Source organism: Hippopotamus amphibius, chromosome 2, assembly GCF_030028045.1.
Source record: "Hippopotamus amphibius kiboko isolate mHipAmp2 chromosome 2, mHipAmp2.hap2, whole genome shotgun sequence".
NCBI lineage: Eukaryota > Metazoa > Chordata > Mammalia > Artiodactyla > Hippopotamidae > Hippopotamus > Hippopotamus amphibius.
Genome location: NC_080187.1, coordinates 109293543 through 109311981, shown reverse-complemented (window position 1 = coordinate 109311981; position 18439 = coordinate 109293543). Strand labels below are relative to the sequence as shown.

The window sequence follows — 18439 nt, the reverse complement described above, 5'->3', positions numbered from 1 at the left end:
GTATTTTGACAAGTTATTAGGTTAAAAACTTCTTCAAATGGTAAGGTACATCCATCTTACCAGTACATCAGGTTCTGGAAGCCTCTCTATAACGATCTTTTTTTCTTTTTAAACAAGAGAGAAATTGCAGTGCAACACATACTCACACACATCTTATTTGTAACTGGCTACGTCAAGTACGGCAAATAGGTGTTAACATCCATTTCACAGATAACTCCAATTTTTCAAGGTTTATGTTTCCATCATAAAAAGTCATTTCCCAAGAAAGCATGCACACATATCTCAGTCTGCATTTCATCACAGGCATACCTCACAGAGATGGTGGGGTTGGTTCCAGACCCCCCACGATAAAGCAAACATTACAATAAAGTGAGTCACATGAATTTTTAAATAAAATATAAAATTAAAAATATACAATTTTATATATAAGATATATAAAATACAGTTATGTTTGCACTATACTGTAGCCTATTAATTGTGCATTATGTCTAAAAAAACCAATGTACATACCCTAATTAAAAAAATAATTTTTTTTCTAAGAATTGATAAACATCCAACCCAGTGACAGGGCAAGAATAAAGATGCAGATGTAGAGAACGGACTTGACGACACTGGGGGTGGGGGTGGAACAAAGGGGAAGCTGGGACAAAGTGAGAGAGAGACATTGACATATATACACTACCAAATATAAAACAGATAGCTAGTGGGAAGCTGCTGCATAACACAGGGAGATCAACTCGATGATGGGTCATGACTTAAAGGGCTGGGATAGGGAAGGTGGGAAGGAGTGGTGGGAGGGAGGGGATATGGGGATACATGTGTAGAAGCAGCTGATTCACTTTGTTGTACAGCAAAAACCGGCACAACAGTGTAAAGCAATTATATTCCAATAAAGGGCTTAATAAAAATGATAACCACCCTCTGAGCCTTCAGAGATAATAATCCTTTTGCTGGTGGAGAGTCGTGCCTTGAGGTTGGTGGCTGCTGACCGATCAGGGTGGTGGCTGTGGCAATTTTTAAAAATAAGACAACAGTGACATTTGCCGAATCAATGGACTCTTCCCTTCATGAAAGATTTCTCTGTAGCATGAGATGATGTTTGATAAGATTTTACCTACGGGAGAACTTCTTTCAAAATTGGAGTCAGTCTTCTCAAACCCTGCAGCTGCTTCATCAGCTATGTTTATGTCATATTCTAAATCCTTTGCTACCATTTCAACAATCTTCACAGCATCTTCACCAGGAGGAGATTCCATCTCAAGAAACCACTGTCTTTGCTCATGCACAAGAAACATCTCCTCATCCGTTAAAGTCCGCAATTCAGGCCCATCTTCAGGCTCCATTTCTCATTCTAGTTCTTTTGCTGTTTCCACAACATCTGCAGTTACTTCCTCCACTGAAGTCTTGAACCTCAAAGTTATCTATGAGGGTTGGGATCACTTCTTCCAAACTCCTGTTAATGTTGATATTTTGAGCTCTTCCCATGAATCACAATGTTCCTAATGGCATCTAGAATGATAAATCCTTTCCAGAAGGTTTTCAATTCACTTTGCCCAGATCCACCAGAAGAATCACTATCTATGGCAGCTATAGCTTTACAAAATGCATCTGTTAAATAATAAGAATGGAAAGCCAAAATTCCTCCTTGACCCATGGGCTGCAGAATGGATGTTGAGTTAGCAGGCATGAAAACAACATTAATCTCCTTGTCCGTCTCCATCAGAGCTCTTGGGTGACCAGGTGCACTATCAATGAGCAGTAATATTTTGAAAGGAATCTTTTTCCCTGAGCAGTAGATCTCAACTGTGGGCTTAAAATATTCAGTAAACCATATGGTAAACAGATGTGCTGTCATCCAAGCTTTGTTGTTCCATTTATAGAGCACAGGCAGAGAAGACTGAGCATAATTCTTCAGGGTCCTAGAGAAACGGAGCAGGGCCCGATGGTCCTTGCCACCCCCCATGTCCTCTGCCTGCTTTTTGTCTGCAGGAAAACTTTAGCCAAAGAATAAGTTTAATCAGAGAAGTGAGAAAATGCAGAAGCAAAGAAAAACAGCCAAAGGAGACCAAATAATAATAGTTTAGTCATTAAGCAAAGGCAAGGACCTTTAGTTCCTTCTCAAGGGCTACAGATAATATTCTGAGCCATGTCCTGTGAGCTGTCTTATAGATACTGAAACCCCCACCAGGTGGGGAAGCCAACTACATGATGACCAGGCTGTAGCCACGACATAAGCTGCCACAATTCCTGGAGCTGGCCTCAAAGAAACGGAAACAAACCGACCCTGGAGCTGAAGACTAACTGTACCCAAAACAATCAAGATGACGCAGGTCAGACCACCGAAGACCAACTTCAAGATGACGGTCAGAGCTGACTGTGCTGTTTCTGCCTGTAGCTCCCTCCCTCCGTCTATAAAAGCTCTTGCCCCCTGATTGTCCGGGGTGGGGTGGGGGGCGGGTGGAGTCAGCATTTGGACAGGCGTCTGCTCTCCCCCCGGGTTGATGGCATCCAAAATAAGGCAAACTTTCCGTTCCACCAACCTGGCCTCTTTATTGGCTTTTGAGGGATGAGCAGCTGGACCCAACTTTCAGTGACACTAGGATTTTCAGAATGGTAAATGAGCATTGGCTTGAACTTAAAGTCATCAGCTGCACTAGCCCCTAACCAAAGAGTCAGCCTGACCTCTGAAGCTTTGAAGCCAGGCACTAACTTTTCCTATCTAGCAATGAAAGTCCTAGGTGGCATCTTCTTCCAGTAGAAGGCTGTTTCATCTGCACTGAAAAATCTGTTGTTCAGTGTGGCCACCTTCATCAGTGATCTTAGCTAGACCTTCTGGGTACCTTGCTGCAGCTGCTACATCAGCCCTTGCTGCTGCACCTTCCACTTCTATGTTATGGAGGCAGAAATGCTTCTCTCCTTCAACTTCATGGACCAACCTCTGCCTGCTTCAAGCTTTTCTTCTGCAGCTTCCTCCCCCTCTCAGCCTTCACAGAATTGAAGAGAGTAGGGCCTGGCTCTGGCTGAGCCTTTGGCTCAAGGAAACGTTGCGGTTGATTTGATGCTCTATCCAGACCACTAGAATTTTCTCATGTCAGCAAGAAGGCTGTTTCGCTTTCTTATCCTTCATGTGGTCATTGGAGCAGCACTTTCAATTTCCTTCAAGAGCTTTTCCTTTGCATTCACAACTTGGCTCACTGGTTTTGGCCTACCTCAGCTTGCTTTCTTCTTCTTCTTTTTTTTTTTATCTATATTGAACTATAGCTTATTTACACTATTGTGTTGGTTTCAAGTGATTCAGCAAAGTGATTCAGCCATATATATATATATATATATATATATATGACAATACAACAATAATGAACAATGACCATATATATATGGTTGAATATATATATATATATGTATTTTTTTTCTTTTATAGATTCTTTCCCATTATAGGTATCACAAGACACTGAGTATGGTTTCCTGTACTATACAGCAGGTCCCTGTTGGTGACCTATTTTATATATAGTAGTGTATGTATGTTAATCCCAAACTCCTAATTTATCCCTCCCCTCACCCTTTCTCCTTTGGTGACCGTAAGTTTGTTTTCTATGTCTGTGAGTCTATTTCTGTTTTGTAGATAAGTTCACTGGTATCAAGTTTTTTTTAGATTCCACATATAAGCAATATCATATATTTGTCTTCCTCTGTCTGACTTACTTCACTTAGGATGATAACTCTCTAGGTCCATCCATGTTACTGCAAATGCCACTATTTCATTCTTTTTCATGGCTGAGTAATATTCCATGGTATATATGTAACACGTCTTCTTATCCATTCATCTGTTGATGGACATTTAGGTTGCTCCCATGTCCTGGCTATTGTAAATAGTGTTGCTATGAACACTGGGTGCATGTGTCTTTTCAAATTAGAGTTTTCTCTGGATACATGCCCAGGAGTGGGATCACTGGATCATATGGTAACTATTTTTGGCTTGTTAAGGAACCTCCGTACTGCTCTCCATAGTGGTTGCACCAACTTACATACCCACCAATGACATACCTTCCTCACTAAGCTTACTCATTTCTAGCTTTTGATTTAACTCAGAGACTTATGATTCTTCCTTTCACTTGAACACTTAGAGGTCAGGGTAGGTTATTAATTCACCTAATTTCAATATCGTTGTGTCTCAGGGTAAGAAGGTCCAGGGAGAAGGAGAGAGAAGAGGGAAGGTCAGTGGAGAAGTCAGAACTCACAACATTTATCATGTTTATTGCCTAATTTGGGTGCAGTTCATGATAGCCCAAAACAATTACAATAGTAACACCAAAGATCCCTGATCACAGGTCACCATAACAAATATGACAATAATGAAAAGTCTGAAATAATGCCAGAATGACCATAATGTGACACAAGGCAGGAAGTAAGAAAAGGTTATTGGAAAAAATGAAACAACAACAGACTTGCTAGACACAGGGTTGCCACAAACCTTCAATTTGTAAAAAACACAATTATCTGCAAAGTGCAGTGATCTGAAGCATATTTGCCTATGTTTTTTCATTGACTGTCTTTTAGTGCCCTTTGCTCAACTTACAGTAACCAAATCAAATTTATTTTTTATGTAAATCCCACAAATTAACACACTGGATAATACTAGTGGAAACAGGTGAAGTAAGGAACAAAGAAAGCAATGCTACAGGAGGGCAGGATGTGAACGGCTGTTACAGGCTGAAGGGGACTTTCTGTGTTGACACAGTCTCCGTTCATCCGGGCTGGTCCCCACTCAGAGGCTGGCTGTGGTAGCGTTCTTCCCAAATATCAAGTCAAAAGTTTGGAAACACAGCACAATATTGTAAGCCTCCTCTAATGACACAGTATTGCTCATTTTAAAAAAAATAACTTGAAAAATAAATAAAATAAATAAATAAATAACTTCTACTTTTAAATGATACTGCCTCACAGGTACCATGTTACATAAGGTTACTGTAGCCGACGTAAAGTAGAAATTTCTCCTGTTTCAAACTTTAATTTGGTAAACAAATCTGTCCACTTACTTATATAATTATGATTGCATATTGCTGCACACAGGGAAGGGCTTCCTGTCCCATGTGTGTGTCCTGCCCTCTGTCTCAAGGGGGCCCACCAAAACCACAAACTGCAGGTATACTTTTTCATACAAGATTTTCCCTTTTGGGTCTCACTAAGACACTAGCTGAGTCTAATGACCAGTCTGCTCCATTTTAAACTGAAAATGATACAGCAAAGCCATTTGTTTGGAAATTTTGCAAAAATAAATCTCTTCCCTAGTGAAGGTACTTGAATACATCTGAGAACTGGATGAAGTGACATATATCAACTCATATGAATGGACACAGTAAAGTTCAGAAGCCCAAATGAGTGAAACCAGACATGATTCTAAACATGAGAGACACCTTGACATACCTAAGTAACCCATCTCTAACTATAATATTCTGAAATGAAAGTAATTATTGCATGAATTTTTCTATTCATCTAAGCTCTCCTATTTCATATTTTAAAATCTAACCAGATGATAAACATCATGTTTAAACCAGTGATTGTAAACATGTAAATAAAAATGTATTTTAAAATAAAGACATTCTTACCCCGATCAAAGGCCTTTCCTGGACTCCAAGTGCGGAAATAATCATCCTAAGGAGAAAAACAGTGTGAATTGAGTGTCTACAAGTAATTAAAATGTAAAGATTCATATAAAATCAAAAATAAAATATGAAATACAGAAGCTGAATACAAACCTCTACTTCCTGCAATGGCAAGCAGTAAATTATAAAAAAATAAAAACAAAAAAAGGAACAAGAGAAAAACAAGAGTTATCAAACAAGAACACACTGTTTACATGTTACAGAAATGTCTTTCAATAAATGTGTTTATTTTCACTGCAAGTCAACCTTTACTATAAGAGTTACACTGTTTTGGTTGCCACAGTCACCTAAGTATTGTAATGCGATACTTCCAATGCGCGGTATAACATGCAGATAATTACCCAAAGCTAATAAGCTTATAAAAGTATCCACCAGCTTCCAATTAAACAACTTAATTTTGCACTAATACAAGAGTAAACAGAACAGTTACCACAGCCGGGAATATACGAAATGGGTCTGAACAACCAAAGCCAGGGTCTGGTACCTGGGTGATGGCTTTGGAGAAGCAGACCTGAATTTTAAGTCTGACTTCACCACCTAATAGCTGTATTGCTCTAGAGAAAACGATGATAGAAAACTCAGAGGTGTGTACTAAAGTCAGAAAAACAATACCTACCTGTCTGGTAAGGGTGGTGCGGGGATTAGTTAAAAAAATGTAAAGCATCAGCCTACTCTTGGCAGGAAGCAGGTGCTAAAGCATGTTTGCTAATCAAAAGGACCAAGGTCATCCGGTTAGTATCTGGTCAACATTACCACTGAACACGATGTCATGACTGCCGACAAAGTCCTGTAGTTTTTCTGGTTTTTTTTTAGAAAGAGCTACTCATCACACTTCAACCCTCCCCCAAATGTCAGATGTGAGATGCAGAGAACTTTTTCAAAGCCGACATTCATGACTGTGACTGTGGCTGATGCCAGAAGACAGGCACTTTTGCTGTGCCCTCAGACTTTCTGAAGTGGTACAGCTACTACAGCACCATCCAGAAAGATGCAGGAAGCTTTTTACTACAATAGTGACTCCATCCATACAAACATCTGGGCTGTGGAAGGGCTGGTGCGGGTACAGAGCTCACAATGAGGCTGGATAACGTGAAAGCAACACACCTGCCACAACATGGAATGTCTGAAATACTCAACACCTGTACAAATTAGCAGGACTTAAGTAGGCATAGGGAGGAAGTAATGTGATGGTAAAAGCAAACCTCGGCCACTTAGATTAACGTCCTTCAGAATATCATGATCACGCTGGGTTATTCTGGGACCAGAGCTATAAAAAAATCATAATGTACAACATGACCCGGTTTTCTGTGATGTCAAGGGCATCACGGCCAGCTGGCCAGCTGATACGGTACAAAGCAAAAAAGTCCTTTGCCTATTAGCTATTTTTAGATATTTTTCTTCGTGTTCTCACATCACTAGACTTTTATTTTTCTGAAAATGTTTTCACCTCATTAAATCTTAGGACTGTTGCCAGGATGAGAAATCAAAGTATTTTCACATAAGTGTTCATTCAGGCGCAATTTCTTTTGTCTCAAAAAGCTTTACTGAATATTGGTTGTTCTCAGGCTTCAATTTAGATCCAGAATAAGCCACCCGGGGATTTAGAAAACAACTCAGGAAATGCCCACAATTGGAGAAATTCAGGTTCAGATGACTGACACCAAGCCCAAGGGCCCCACTGGGCAAAGCTCATGTGGCAGAGCTTACACTGTGAACTACAGCGACAACCAAAGTTAATTCTGCACCTTTTCCAATTTCTTATAGTGAAAAAAAATATTTGACAGTTTTCCAAAAAATGTCATCTGTATAAGAAAATTTGATTTCTGTATCTTGTGATTTAAGCCTTTTCCTTGTGGTTTAAGGCCATATTTTCCCTAGTTTTAAATAAGATACATGTTTACTGTAGAGCACAATTTCTCACCCTTGCCATTACTGACACCTAGGGCAGATAATTCTTTGTCTTGGGCGGGGGCAGGGGAGGGGGAGGAGTGACGAGGGTGGGGGGCTCCCTGGAGCATCACAGGCTGCTCAGCAGCATCCCTGATCTCCACCCATGACAGGCAGTGACCTCCCTCGAGGTGTGACAAACAGACTGTCACCAAATACTGCCAAATGCCTCCTCAGAGGGAAAAACCACCTACTTGAGGACCGGTGATGTAGAGTTTTGGGGAAATCCAGAAACACAAATGAATCAAACTATCCTACAGCAAAGAGCTGCTAACAGGAACAGATTTTTCTTTACAAATGTTTTACTATATTGAGATAATATTGTATGTTCAATATTATATCCGGATGTTTTGTGTATTATTTTATTAAGAGCATTTTTAGAATTCTATTAATATGTTTTGTCAAACTATTCAATGGCTGTCTCACATTCACTTGTGCGGAGTTACCATCATTTATTTACCCATTCATATGTATGTGCTTTCATGTTGTTTATAATATTTTATAACAAATCACTCACACATAAATGTCTAAGTACTTTCTTATACATTCAGAATATATGTTTGAGAATAAACCCCATGCCCAGAATAAAGAAACTAGTTTCCCGTGACAACAGCTGGTTAGAACCTGGCTCTGTCCAGAGGAAGTAGGTGCGAAGGACCAGTTTATATCCTCAGAAGAACTGCCTGGGTAATTCACTCACTGCTGCATCTATGGTGATCAGTTCTCCCGATGCTTGAAGGAATCACACGGACTGGATAACTAGGGCAGGGCTCACTCAGCATCCCCATGGATTCTAACACATGATGGATGGGGAACAGGAGAGTCTGGAAGCTCAAGAGCCCCTCAAGGGCTAGAGCTGAATAGGAGAAGAGCTACACTCAGTCCTCGTGTCCCCGGAGCTGACACACCCAACCTGCTAATTTATATTAAAGAATGGATACGAAGTATTTTTAAGCTATAAAAAAGTATTTACACAATTGCAAAACATGACATGGAAGATAATGTTTTTGGAGACACTGTGAAAATAAAATGTTAAAGTGATGGTTCTCAAGGGTGGGTATTTCTGAAATGCAGTACTCATATCCCCAAAACATGACAGTCCAGTTTCAGGTGGGGTATAGGATTTTAGGGTCAACCGACACCAAGATCGTTGAGGTGATAGTTTTTTCATGGTACTTCCCTTCCCTAGCTGAAGTCTGCTATCAGAGTATCTAGGATGTCACGTGAGGCCTTTGTGTTAGCCAACCATTTGGAATACACACACACACTAAGCACACTCATGCATCTACGTTGAAATATATACATACATATAAATGTATACGTATATATTTTAAATAGATAAGTCTATTATAGAGATACATTTCATTGGTGTCTGTCTAAAACACTTACATGACATTTAAATAATATTTTAGTCATATGAGACAACTCACAGCCAGATGTTTTAGCCAATCAGCTTTGTGCCCCCCCCCTAAAAAAAATCCATGTGGTATAAGATTGATAAGATTTCTTTCAAGATTTGTACAAATACCTATGTATGACTATGGAAACCCAGGAATCTTAATCCAGAGGCAAAGTAAATAAATATACATCTCCAGTATTACCAACTATAGGCATTGACACATTACAGTAAGTGACTCTGGGATAAACTCTCCCTGAAGTGATGGGTCAGGACCACAAAGAAAGCCCCTCTCAACAGCTCTCTCCTAGTCTTGCTTTTAACTGACAGTCCCACCTAGATTGCATCTTTTACTCTAAGGCATTTATAAGTATATCTTATTATGTTAAGAATTTACACATTGTATTTCATTAGTGATACACTATTTAAAATGATATAACAGATCCAAGACTGATTGACTTGATTTGAAATGGTCGAATCTGCAGTGTAAAATGTGGATCAATCCTGATTAGGAACTGAAATTTAGTATACAAGAAAAAAGGACTTGATGTAACAAAATGTTTTAGCTACAAATCCTGGTTTAGAGCATGTGGGGGATGGGAGGGGGTGGGTTGGTGAAACAACCAACTTCCAAAAGCAAGTGTTTTATCGGTGATGTCATTCATCTAACAATTATGTTTCAAATATTTGAATGCATGATGATGAAAAACAAAACTCTGAGAAACTGTCAGAAATAATAATTAGGAAGATTTAAAGATAAACTTATCTTGGTACAAATTCTCAAATGCTAGTTTGACAATTTCAGTTAATGAGTTAGAACAAAAAAATATGAAGAAAGAAAAGAGAAACATAGAACAGGACAACAGGGCCAAAAGTGAGGTTTCTGAATAAGAAAAGCCTATATTTAAACCCTGTATTTACCACTTACTCTGATATTTCAACTCTGCCCTTAATTTTTCTTCTCTGATAATCGAGACTAATAATAATGCCCTTAAGCCATGGAAGATTAAATTATTAAAATATGCAAAGTATTAATATAGCTTATATCTCACAATAAGCACTTAAAAATTGGTACCTATTATTATTCCAGCCAGCAAAACATTCGTGTAATTGTCACTTACCATTATGGTGTTAAAAATGAATATCTTTCTTAAATTGACATCATATGAAAATGGGACTTTTAAGCAAAATATGTGGTGTATGCTGGGGGAGGCCTGTAACCTATCAGATGGGCAGAGGGAACGACGACTTTGGAGTCCCTGTGACCCTTCACCTCTGAAGCCACGTGGACATAAAGTATGATCTTACCATCCAATGTTGTATTAGAGACACAGGACTTGTTTTGTTTTTCAACTCTTCTAATAAACATTTATTTTGCTTCTAGCAGATGCTAAGGAAAAAGAAAACCTAGTGCACGTGGCCTGTGATTTCAAGGAGCCCAGACTCTAATGTGAGAGCTGCATGCAGTCCAGATGGACTCAGCATTTCAGAGAAAGCAAGCAGATAATCTGTAACGTAGGAGAGAGGTCTTCACATGCTCGTGTAGGACAGAGAGCCCAGGGTGAGCTTGCCCAGCTCTCTGAGGCTCACCTCATCCTCCCAGGCTCTGGGGACGGGGACTCAAAGCTCCTGACCTGCAGGAGGAGGTGCTCACCAGAGGAAGTCCCATTGGGGGCTTTCCTCTTGGGCATCTGTCCATTCTGCTACTCCCAGGAAGGTGCAGGGCATCCACTGCCCCTCAGCCCAGCCTGGGCCCAAGACCTGATGACCAACAGAAGCTGGAGAGGGGAGCAGCTCCACAGGAAGCCGTCATCAGCCATGGGGAGAGAAGCCACTTGTCCCATCCCCTCCTGACCTCCCAGAAGGCAACCAAAATCAACCACCATCACTTTCTAGAGACCCAGAGTGATAAATATCAGACTAACCACAGTCAGAACTCAGAACAATGACAGAGAATAAAAAAACTGTGATTTTAAGCCACTAAATCCGGGGCTGGTCTGTTAGCGAATAACTAATAGCTGGAAAGCCCCCTCCTCATACAGCTAGTTAGTCCTGAGGATAAAAAGGTACACACAAGCTCTCCACCTATGGATTGGTTACACCTCCCCGTACACAGATCCAGAACCTCCAAAGAGCCCTTTTTGGCAGGATTTAGCTGTGATCCATAAGGTAAATCCTTGCAAGGTCAGTCCCACTGGGAATCTGATGCTGCATGATGGGTTTGGCCTTGGAACAGGGCCACTGGACCTGCAGCGGACACTGGAGCACGTCCCAGGGCGTCCTCAGCATTCTGACTCTGCACGTGGATGTCAGTCTGTCCTCTGTCCATTCTTCCCTGGGATTCCCCTGCTCATCCTCTGACTGTATTTCCCATGCTGGGTTTTCCCTTCATCCCCTGCTCCCCATCAATCACTCTGCGTCCACACCTACTCCCTTGACTTGACAGCCTGGACCTTCTGGCCTCTATTTGGTTAAGTCCTAATTCCCAGCAACCACCATGACCACCAATACCTTTTCCACAAGCTGGTAGGAGACAAACAACTACCTCATCACCGTAACAGGACACAGTCATAGAAGCATCCAGAATTAGGGAGAGCAATTTGGGTCCCTAGTCCTTTTCAGGGGAAGAGAGATTGGGCCAAAGTTTCCACACTGGAAGATCTGTGTATCCCCAAGGGGCAAGTGAATCAGTAAAGTGTCTACATTTGGGGAAAACATAAAAGACAGGAAGACACCCGATTCTGAATCATTCTACAGTTATATTTTTGGATTCAAATGGCCAGAATGAAAGCAAAGGTAAGTATAAGCTATTGCTCCACTTACTGACAAAAGCTCTGCTAATCTTCATAAGTGTCTCCGGAAGTCAAACAGCATGATGACGCTTGTGTGGGTCTATGCTGAGGGCTGGTATGGAAGTTTCCTAGAATTTCTGTGATTTGCAATTACATCCCCCAAGCCCTCTCACACTAAACTTCAGGATTTCCCTACTGAAGTGACCTCTTCTTGTTTGCTGTGTTTCAACAGCTCAGCAAACTCACAAGGCACTGTTTGTTTCTATGAGCTCAAGAACAGCAATGAAAGTCTGTCTGTTTTTTGAAATGTGTTCTACGTTATCACGACAGTCTCATGGACACATCTTACCCCATCGTGGGAGGAATGCCTCGTGTAAGAGTTAAGCCAGAACATTTCACAAAAGAGGACACTCCCCTGAACGTGTGATTTGATCTCAAGATAGAGAAGTAAGCTCTGTCTGGGAACAAAGAAATTATCCATGAGACAGTTCAACTGTTTCAGCCCCCAGAGCCACATTTATTACGCAAGTCCCACTTGTTTCCCCAAGTGATGTGCTAGGACCCAGAGAGAATTCATTTATACCACTTTAGTGAGCACTTTACTTTTCAGACAGCATTTTTATTCTCCCTGAATCACCACAGATTAAACACATAAATACAATAAATTGTGGCAAAAGGAATGTGCATCGGGGGTGATTTCTCAACTGCCTCTGAAAATCCCTGCAAGTTGAGGCTGAAATTCTTCTGAATGTGTATGGGGACTGGTTACTTTCACACTGACATACAAAACTTACAATTCATTAACTTCAGGAAACGGCACAGAAATATTTTGCCTTAATAAACAAAAGAAGGACTTTAAAATATGAGGAGCCTTGGTTACAAGTATAAGAACACCGACAGGAACAGAAACTGAGACCACAGTGGCCTGGAGCTCCACTCACTTGCCCTGGAACAGGTTCCCTGCACGGTCCTCTCAGCATCTGTAACAGGCGCCATGTCTGCTGTCACTCCTGCTTCACAGGTGAGACCAGGGAAGCAGAGGGAGGTCAGCCACCTGCTGACGTCTGCACGGCTAGCTGGAGGTGGGCGGGGGTGGGGGGGGTGAAGCCCAGTCCACAGGCTTAAACCCCCCAGAACAGCACAGGTGAGTCAGTGTGCCCCGTGGGCTACCCCGCCGCCTGTTTTTATAAATAAAGTTTTATTGAGATGAAGCTGCTCTGGCACCTCCCATTGCCCAGAGGAGTCACCCTGACTAAGCCTCTAGGGCTGCAAAGCGAGGATTACACTGGAAAAGACCTGGATCCTTCCATCCTGGCCTACCTCACTCCATAAAGAATGTGTGTAATAAAATACGAAAACAACATTGAAAGGAATACTTCCTATTTCCATTAATATAGGGTAACAAATATTTTAGTTTGGGGGAAAAAAAGGTGTTTAATGTTCTGAATCTGTGTGATTCAATCCCCAAACTTTAAAGCCCACGAATTTGCCAAGTATTTCATTTCCACTTTCTGAACATAAATTTATCATGTAGCCCTGGATACAGATGTATTTACCATATTTTCAGCACAAGAAATCAAGATGTCTAATCCAGAACCCCGGAAGAACATGATTCTAAAAATTTTTAGGATATTTTACACCAAAGAAGTGTTTTAGCCGCAGGTTGCAAACGTGTGACCACTGGATGCCGGACACTTCTGAATGACGTCATGATTCTCCATTTAAAATGAAAACCATCAGTAAATTGATACAACATGCTTATAGGGTCTACAAAACTGCTTCTAACCCTAGAACACTGCTTAGGTTAGTAAATCAAAACTGTAGCTACTGTTTAGTCATCAGAACAAAATAGCAGCATTCAGATTTCCCTGTTTATTTCACACTCTTCTGGTGTTTTTTTAAATTTTTATTGCAGTATAGTTGCTTTACAGTGTTGTGTTAGTTTCTGCTGTACAGCAAAGTGAATCAGTCATACATATGCACGTATCTACTCTTTTTCATATTCTTTTCCCACATAGGTCATTACAGAGTATTGTGTAGAGTTCCCTGTGCTATATAGTAGGTCTCGATTAGTTATCTATTCTATATGTAGTAGTTGTATATGTCAATCCCAATCCCAATCTTATAATCTGGTGTTTACAACAGTGCTTAGTGTTCAAAATTCATGATTTCAAACAACTATATGAAACTAAATATTGATTGTAGTTCAAATATAAGAATGTTCTGGGACTTCCCTGGTGGTCCAGTGGGTAAGACTCCATGCTCCCAATGCATGGGGACCCAGGTTCGATCCCTGATTGGGGAACTAGATCCAGCATGCACGCAGCAACTAAAAAATCCCAAGCGCTACAAGATCCCGCGTGCCACAACAAAGACTCTGCACAGCCAAAATCAATTAAAAAAAAAGTTTCATCACATCAAATGTAAATAAGTTTGTATCTATACAAATATTAAATGCATACTATCAATCTGATACAAATCTTTGCATATAAAGTCAATGAAAATATAGTACTATTCAAAATATAAATACTGCATAAAACAGAAGTTACTCATCATAAATGAAAGCAAAATAGTATTTCTCTTTTTTAGAATGTGCTACGTTAAGAAACAAAGGATATTAGTTGGTTCATTATTGAGTCAAGAGTATGTTTCTGTGCTCTTTTTACCTCCAACAGCAAAAATAAGCTCTTCAGATGGTACACCGATGGAGTGAGTGGGGGACATACTTATATATGAACTTCAATTATGTACAACTGGGTCCTTATTCATGATTAATACCTGGGAACTCCCTTCTGAATGTATCTATTTTTAGACACAAATTCAAAGCTGTTTGGTTCACACGCAGCTTTCACTTCTGTGTTTAAGATGATGTCTGATTTGCCCTCAGGGTTATTATTATTATAATTCTATTTCCTCATGTATAAACTGGGATCCTGATGCACAGCTATTAGCTATAGTAACAGTGTTACGTTCACAGTTCACTGGTTTATAAAATCTCCGAACTAAAGTGTGATGTGTTCTTGCCCTAGAAGCTTCGCTTTGAGACTATTATCTTCTTCCTTCTTCCTCTTCAGCATTACAGAGAGAGAAGACTTTCTGAAAGAAGGACCCTTCGCTCAATTCAAAAAATTAGTCATGTATACCTGTCGGGATTTGTTCCAATACTTAAGGTTTACATTTCAGACTTCTTAAAACACTGAAACAGCAATACCACCAACACCATCAACAGAGCAGCTTTTAAAAATAGCCCACAGGCTTCCTAGGTGGCGCAGTGGTAAAGAATCCGCCTGCCAATGCAGGGGACATGGGTTCGAGCCCTGCCCTAAGAAGATGCCACATGCCACGGAGCAACTAAGCCCATGTGCCACAACTACTGAGCCTGTGCTCTAGAGCCCGTGAGCCACAACTATTGAGCCCATGTGCCGCAACTACTGAAGCCCACGCACCTAGGTCCCATGCTCTGCAACAAGAGAAGCCACTACAATGAGGAGCCTGAGCACCACAACGAAGAATAGCCCCTGCTCGCACCAACTAGAGAAAGCCCATGTGCAGCAACAAAGACCCAACACAGCCAATTAAAAAAAAAAAAATAGCCCAGTTACCAGGAAGCCAAAAACGAGCATTGCAGTCACTGAAGGATTGTACAGAGGGCAGTGGCTACAGCACTGTCCCCAGGGGCCACTTGCTTCTCTGCGCACCAGGAGCAGATAAACCACCCCCATCTCCTTTTATGCCCAAATCTAGAGGCTTGGAGCAATAACCATCCATCTTAGGGTTCTGGAAGGTCCAGAATCTGGGCGAGGCTCAAAGCCTCTCTTGGGGTGATCAAGGTGCCAACCAGGCTACACGCCCTCCTGGAGGCCTGACCAACAAAGAGCTTCCAATTTGTCAGGCACTTTTGGTGACATGGCATCCTCCCTCCCTTCTGTATGGGGGTTCCAGCTCCTCACTGGCTCAGTCCCTCCCCGGCCACATGGGAGTCCCCTTTGTGACCGTCTTCCATGTGAGGGCCCTACCGGGGACCCTGGCACAGAAGATGGTCTCGTTATACTCATCCCAGAATAATACCCCATCACGAGCACACATTTGACCTGTTCATAGCAAATGGCTGCAGTCACCCCAACCAAGCCCAGAAGCAGGACCACCAGCTTATGGGGCCCGATGGGCTACATTACAGGTGCAGGAGACCCTTCCCCTCTTTGGACACAAGAACACTTCATTTTTCCACTGTCAGGATTTTCAAGGAAAGGAATTTCAAGTCTCCCCTCGCTTCTTTAATTTCAAGTCTCCCCTCGCTTCTTTAATTTCAAGATTCAGTCACTTCACTGTCACGCCTGTGTGATGCAGCAGGGCCTCAGAAGGGGCGGGGTGCAGGGAGAACATTTATTTTTCCTAAACCATTTCAGAACAAGCCTTCAGTAAAACGCAACAAAATGAACTATCAAAAAATAGAACCAAAACAGACAAACTGCAAACCCAAATTCATCACTACTGGTGTTAACCCACAGAAATATAGATCAATATAAATGTTTGTGTCAAACTGCCAGGAAGGCTTTGCAATGCTCAGTCCGACCTCTGTCCCTGCCAGCCACAGGCTGCAAACCACACTGAGCTTGTGCCTGCCCTCAGCAGCTCTGAGGAACTTGTTGTGGCCCGAGGTCCTCACAGGTGTGTCCCCCAAATGTCATGCATCTACACTGGCAGTTTCTTTATGATAAAATACTATGAATCCAACAATAATAAAACATCACATCTCCAAAAGCACAAGAACATTTCAGCTAATTTGATAGTTGGAGAAAAATAACATCAAATAACATTTTTTCCTTATGATAAAGAAGTGAGATAAAAATCAATAACAATATTTTGCCTCTAATTTGCCTGTGATTTAGGACAAGTATTAGTTCATCCCTCCTCCCTCAGTCTGCAATCATCAAAATCAGCACCTATTAAGAAACATAGGAATAAGAAATAAATGTTTGCCACTAAAATTTACATTAAAATGAACTACAATAATATTTTATAATATAGGTAATCCCATATGCAGCTGTGCATTTTCCAACTCTAATTATAATAAAGCACATCCAATAGGAACTAATAAAAAATTATAACCTTAAATTATAACCTAGAAAATTATGCTTGCTAATAGCCTCTTCCACGATAAGAAATCTACAAGTTTTAAAATAGTACAAACTGTTTATTTTCTTGAATGTCCACTAATTAATTAGGCTTATGCTCTACTATGAGACTGTTTTTGCATCATGCAGTATAAGAACCAAAATACATATTTAGAAAATCAGAAAAATGTGACTTCAGATACCAGCAACCAAAAATTAGAAAAGTTTTAAAATTTATATAGTTCTCTTCGTAACTCAGCTTGCTATTTTTATATCCTGTTAGAACCATACCAATAAAAACAAATTTACCATAGTGATATCAATCCACACAAAGAAAATGAAGTGAAAATCTGACACATACATGTAAAAGTGTGCATGCAATTGAGTTGATTTTTTTAATTCTGTTAAAATACATCAATTGAAATAAAAACAAAAAATCCAGAAGTTGTATGGTTAAGACTCATTCACTTTATTTTATATTACGAAAGATAGGAGATAAGAGATGTACCTTAAATTAAAAAGCATGATATTCCTTTGGTATTTATTTTTTGGTATTTGGTATTTACGATCTGAAAAGATCAGTTTTGAAAGGATAATTAATCATTCGAAACAAGTATGTGTTTGTGTGTGTATGTATGTAGGTGTTCACACATGCACACACACTTTTCCCAGTTCTTTAGATTTGTACAGAACCCTGAAATGCCTACTATCTTTTAGTACTGTCATCTCATCCTCATAAAAAGAAAGACAAAAAACTACAGCTCGATAAAGAGAAATGAAATTCTTAAGGAAACGCACAAGATGTTCTTATATAACTGCATCTTGTAGCTCAAATTACCAGAATGTTTTTAAGGGAACAAGACTCCTTCTAAAACAATCTGATGTAAAACAAGACAATATCTACATTACATGTGCTTTCAATTGGAAAAAAAAAAAGTAAGTTGTTTTATAAGTGTCAGTTTTAGAACAAATAATTCTGCTTCCTTTTTCTTTCTTCTGAATACACCAAAAAATGAACAAATTGTTTATTGGCTCAATGCTCACGTTCAGCCTGTGGGTAGCTCCTCGTGGGTACTTTAATAAGGCCAAACGTTAAGTTCTGAATATTATGCAATAAAAGATTAGCATTGGTACCCTTTATATTACATATGTTTGGTTTCATTTTGTATTGCGCTTAGTTATTGTAGGTGAGCCATTTACAGAAAGAAGAGAAAGACCAAAGGATGGGGGGAGGAGCAGCAAGGGGGGAGGGGGGAGGGAGGGGGAGGGAGAGGGGGCTTCACAAATGTTTATTTAAACACTTTCAGGGGCCAGGTGCAGGGGAGGGTCTGGCCACTGGAAGGTGAAATATGCAGACACAGCCTCTGTTCTCCCGTAATTTAATCCCAGGGGTCCCCAACCTTTTTGGCACCAGGGACTGGTTTCCTGGAAGACAATTTTTCCACGATGGAGGGGGTGGGTGGATGGTTCCAGGCTGTAATGTGAGCCATGGGGAGTGACGGGGAGCAGGAGATGCAGCTTCACTCC

The 18439-nt window shown here is 40.6% G+C and overlaps 1 protein-coding gene across 2 annotated transcripts in view; it reads right to left on the bottom strand.

Moving 5' to 3' along the window:
* Window positions 1–18439, bottom strand: part of SPOCK3 (SPARC (osteonectin), cwcv and kazal like domains proteoglycan 3) — a 426984-nt gene that overhangs the window by 270320 nt on the left and 138225 nt on the right. Inside the window, exons 2-3 of one of the 2 annotated variants that reach the window (XM_057722257.1) lie at window positions 5757–5765; window positions 5607–5652 (exon numbers count right to left, since the gene is read on the bottom strand). In XM_057722257.1, coding sequence (XP_057578240.1) covers window positions 5607–5652; window positions 5757–5765 — 55 coding nt within the window. The remainder of the gene's footprint in view (window positions 1–5606; window positions 5653–5756; window positions 5766–18439) is intronic. The other variant, XM_057722256.1, reaches the window with a different exon arrangement.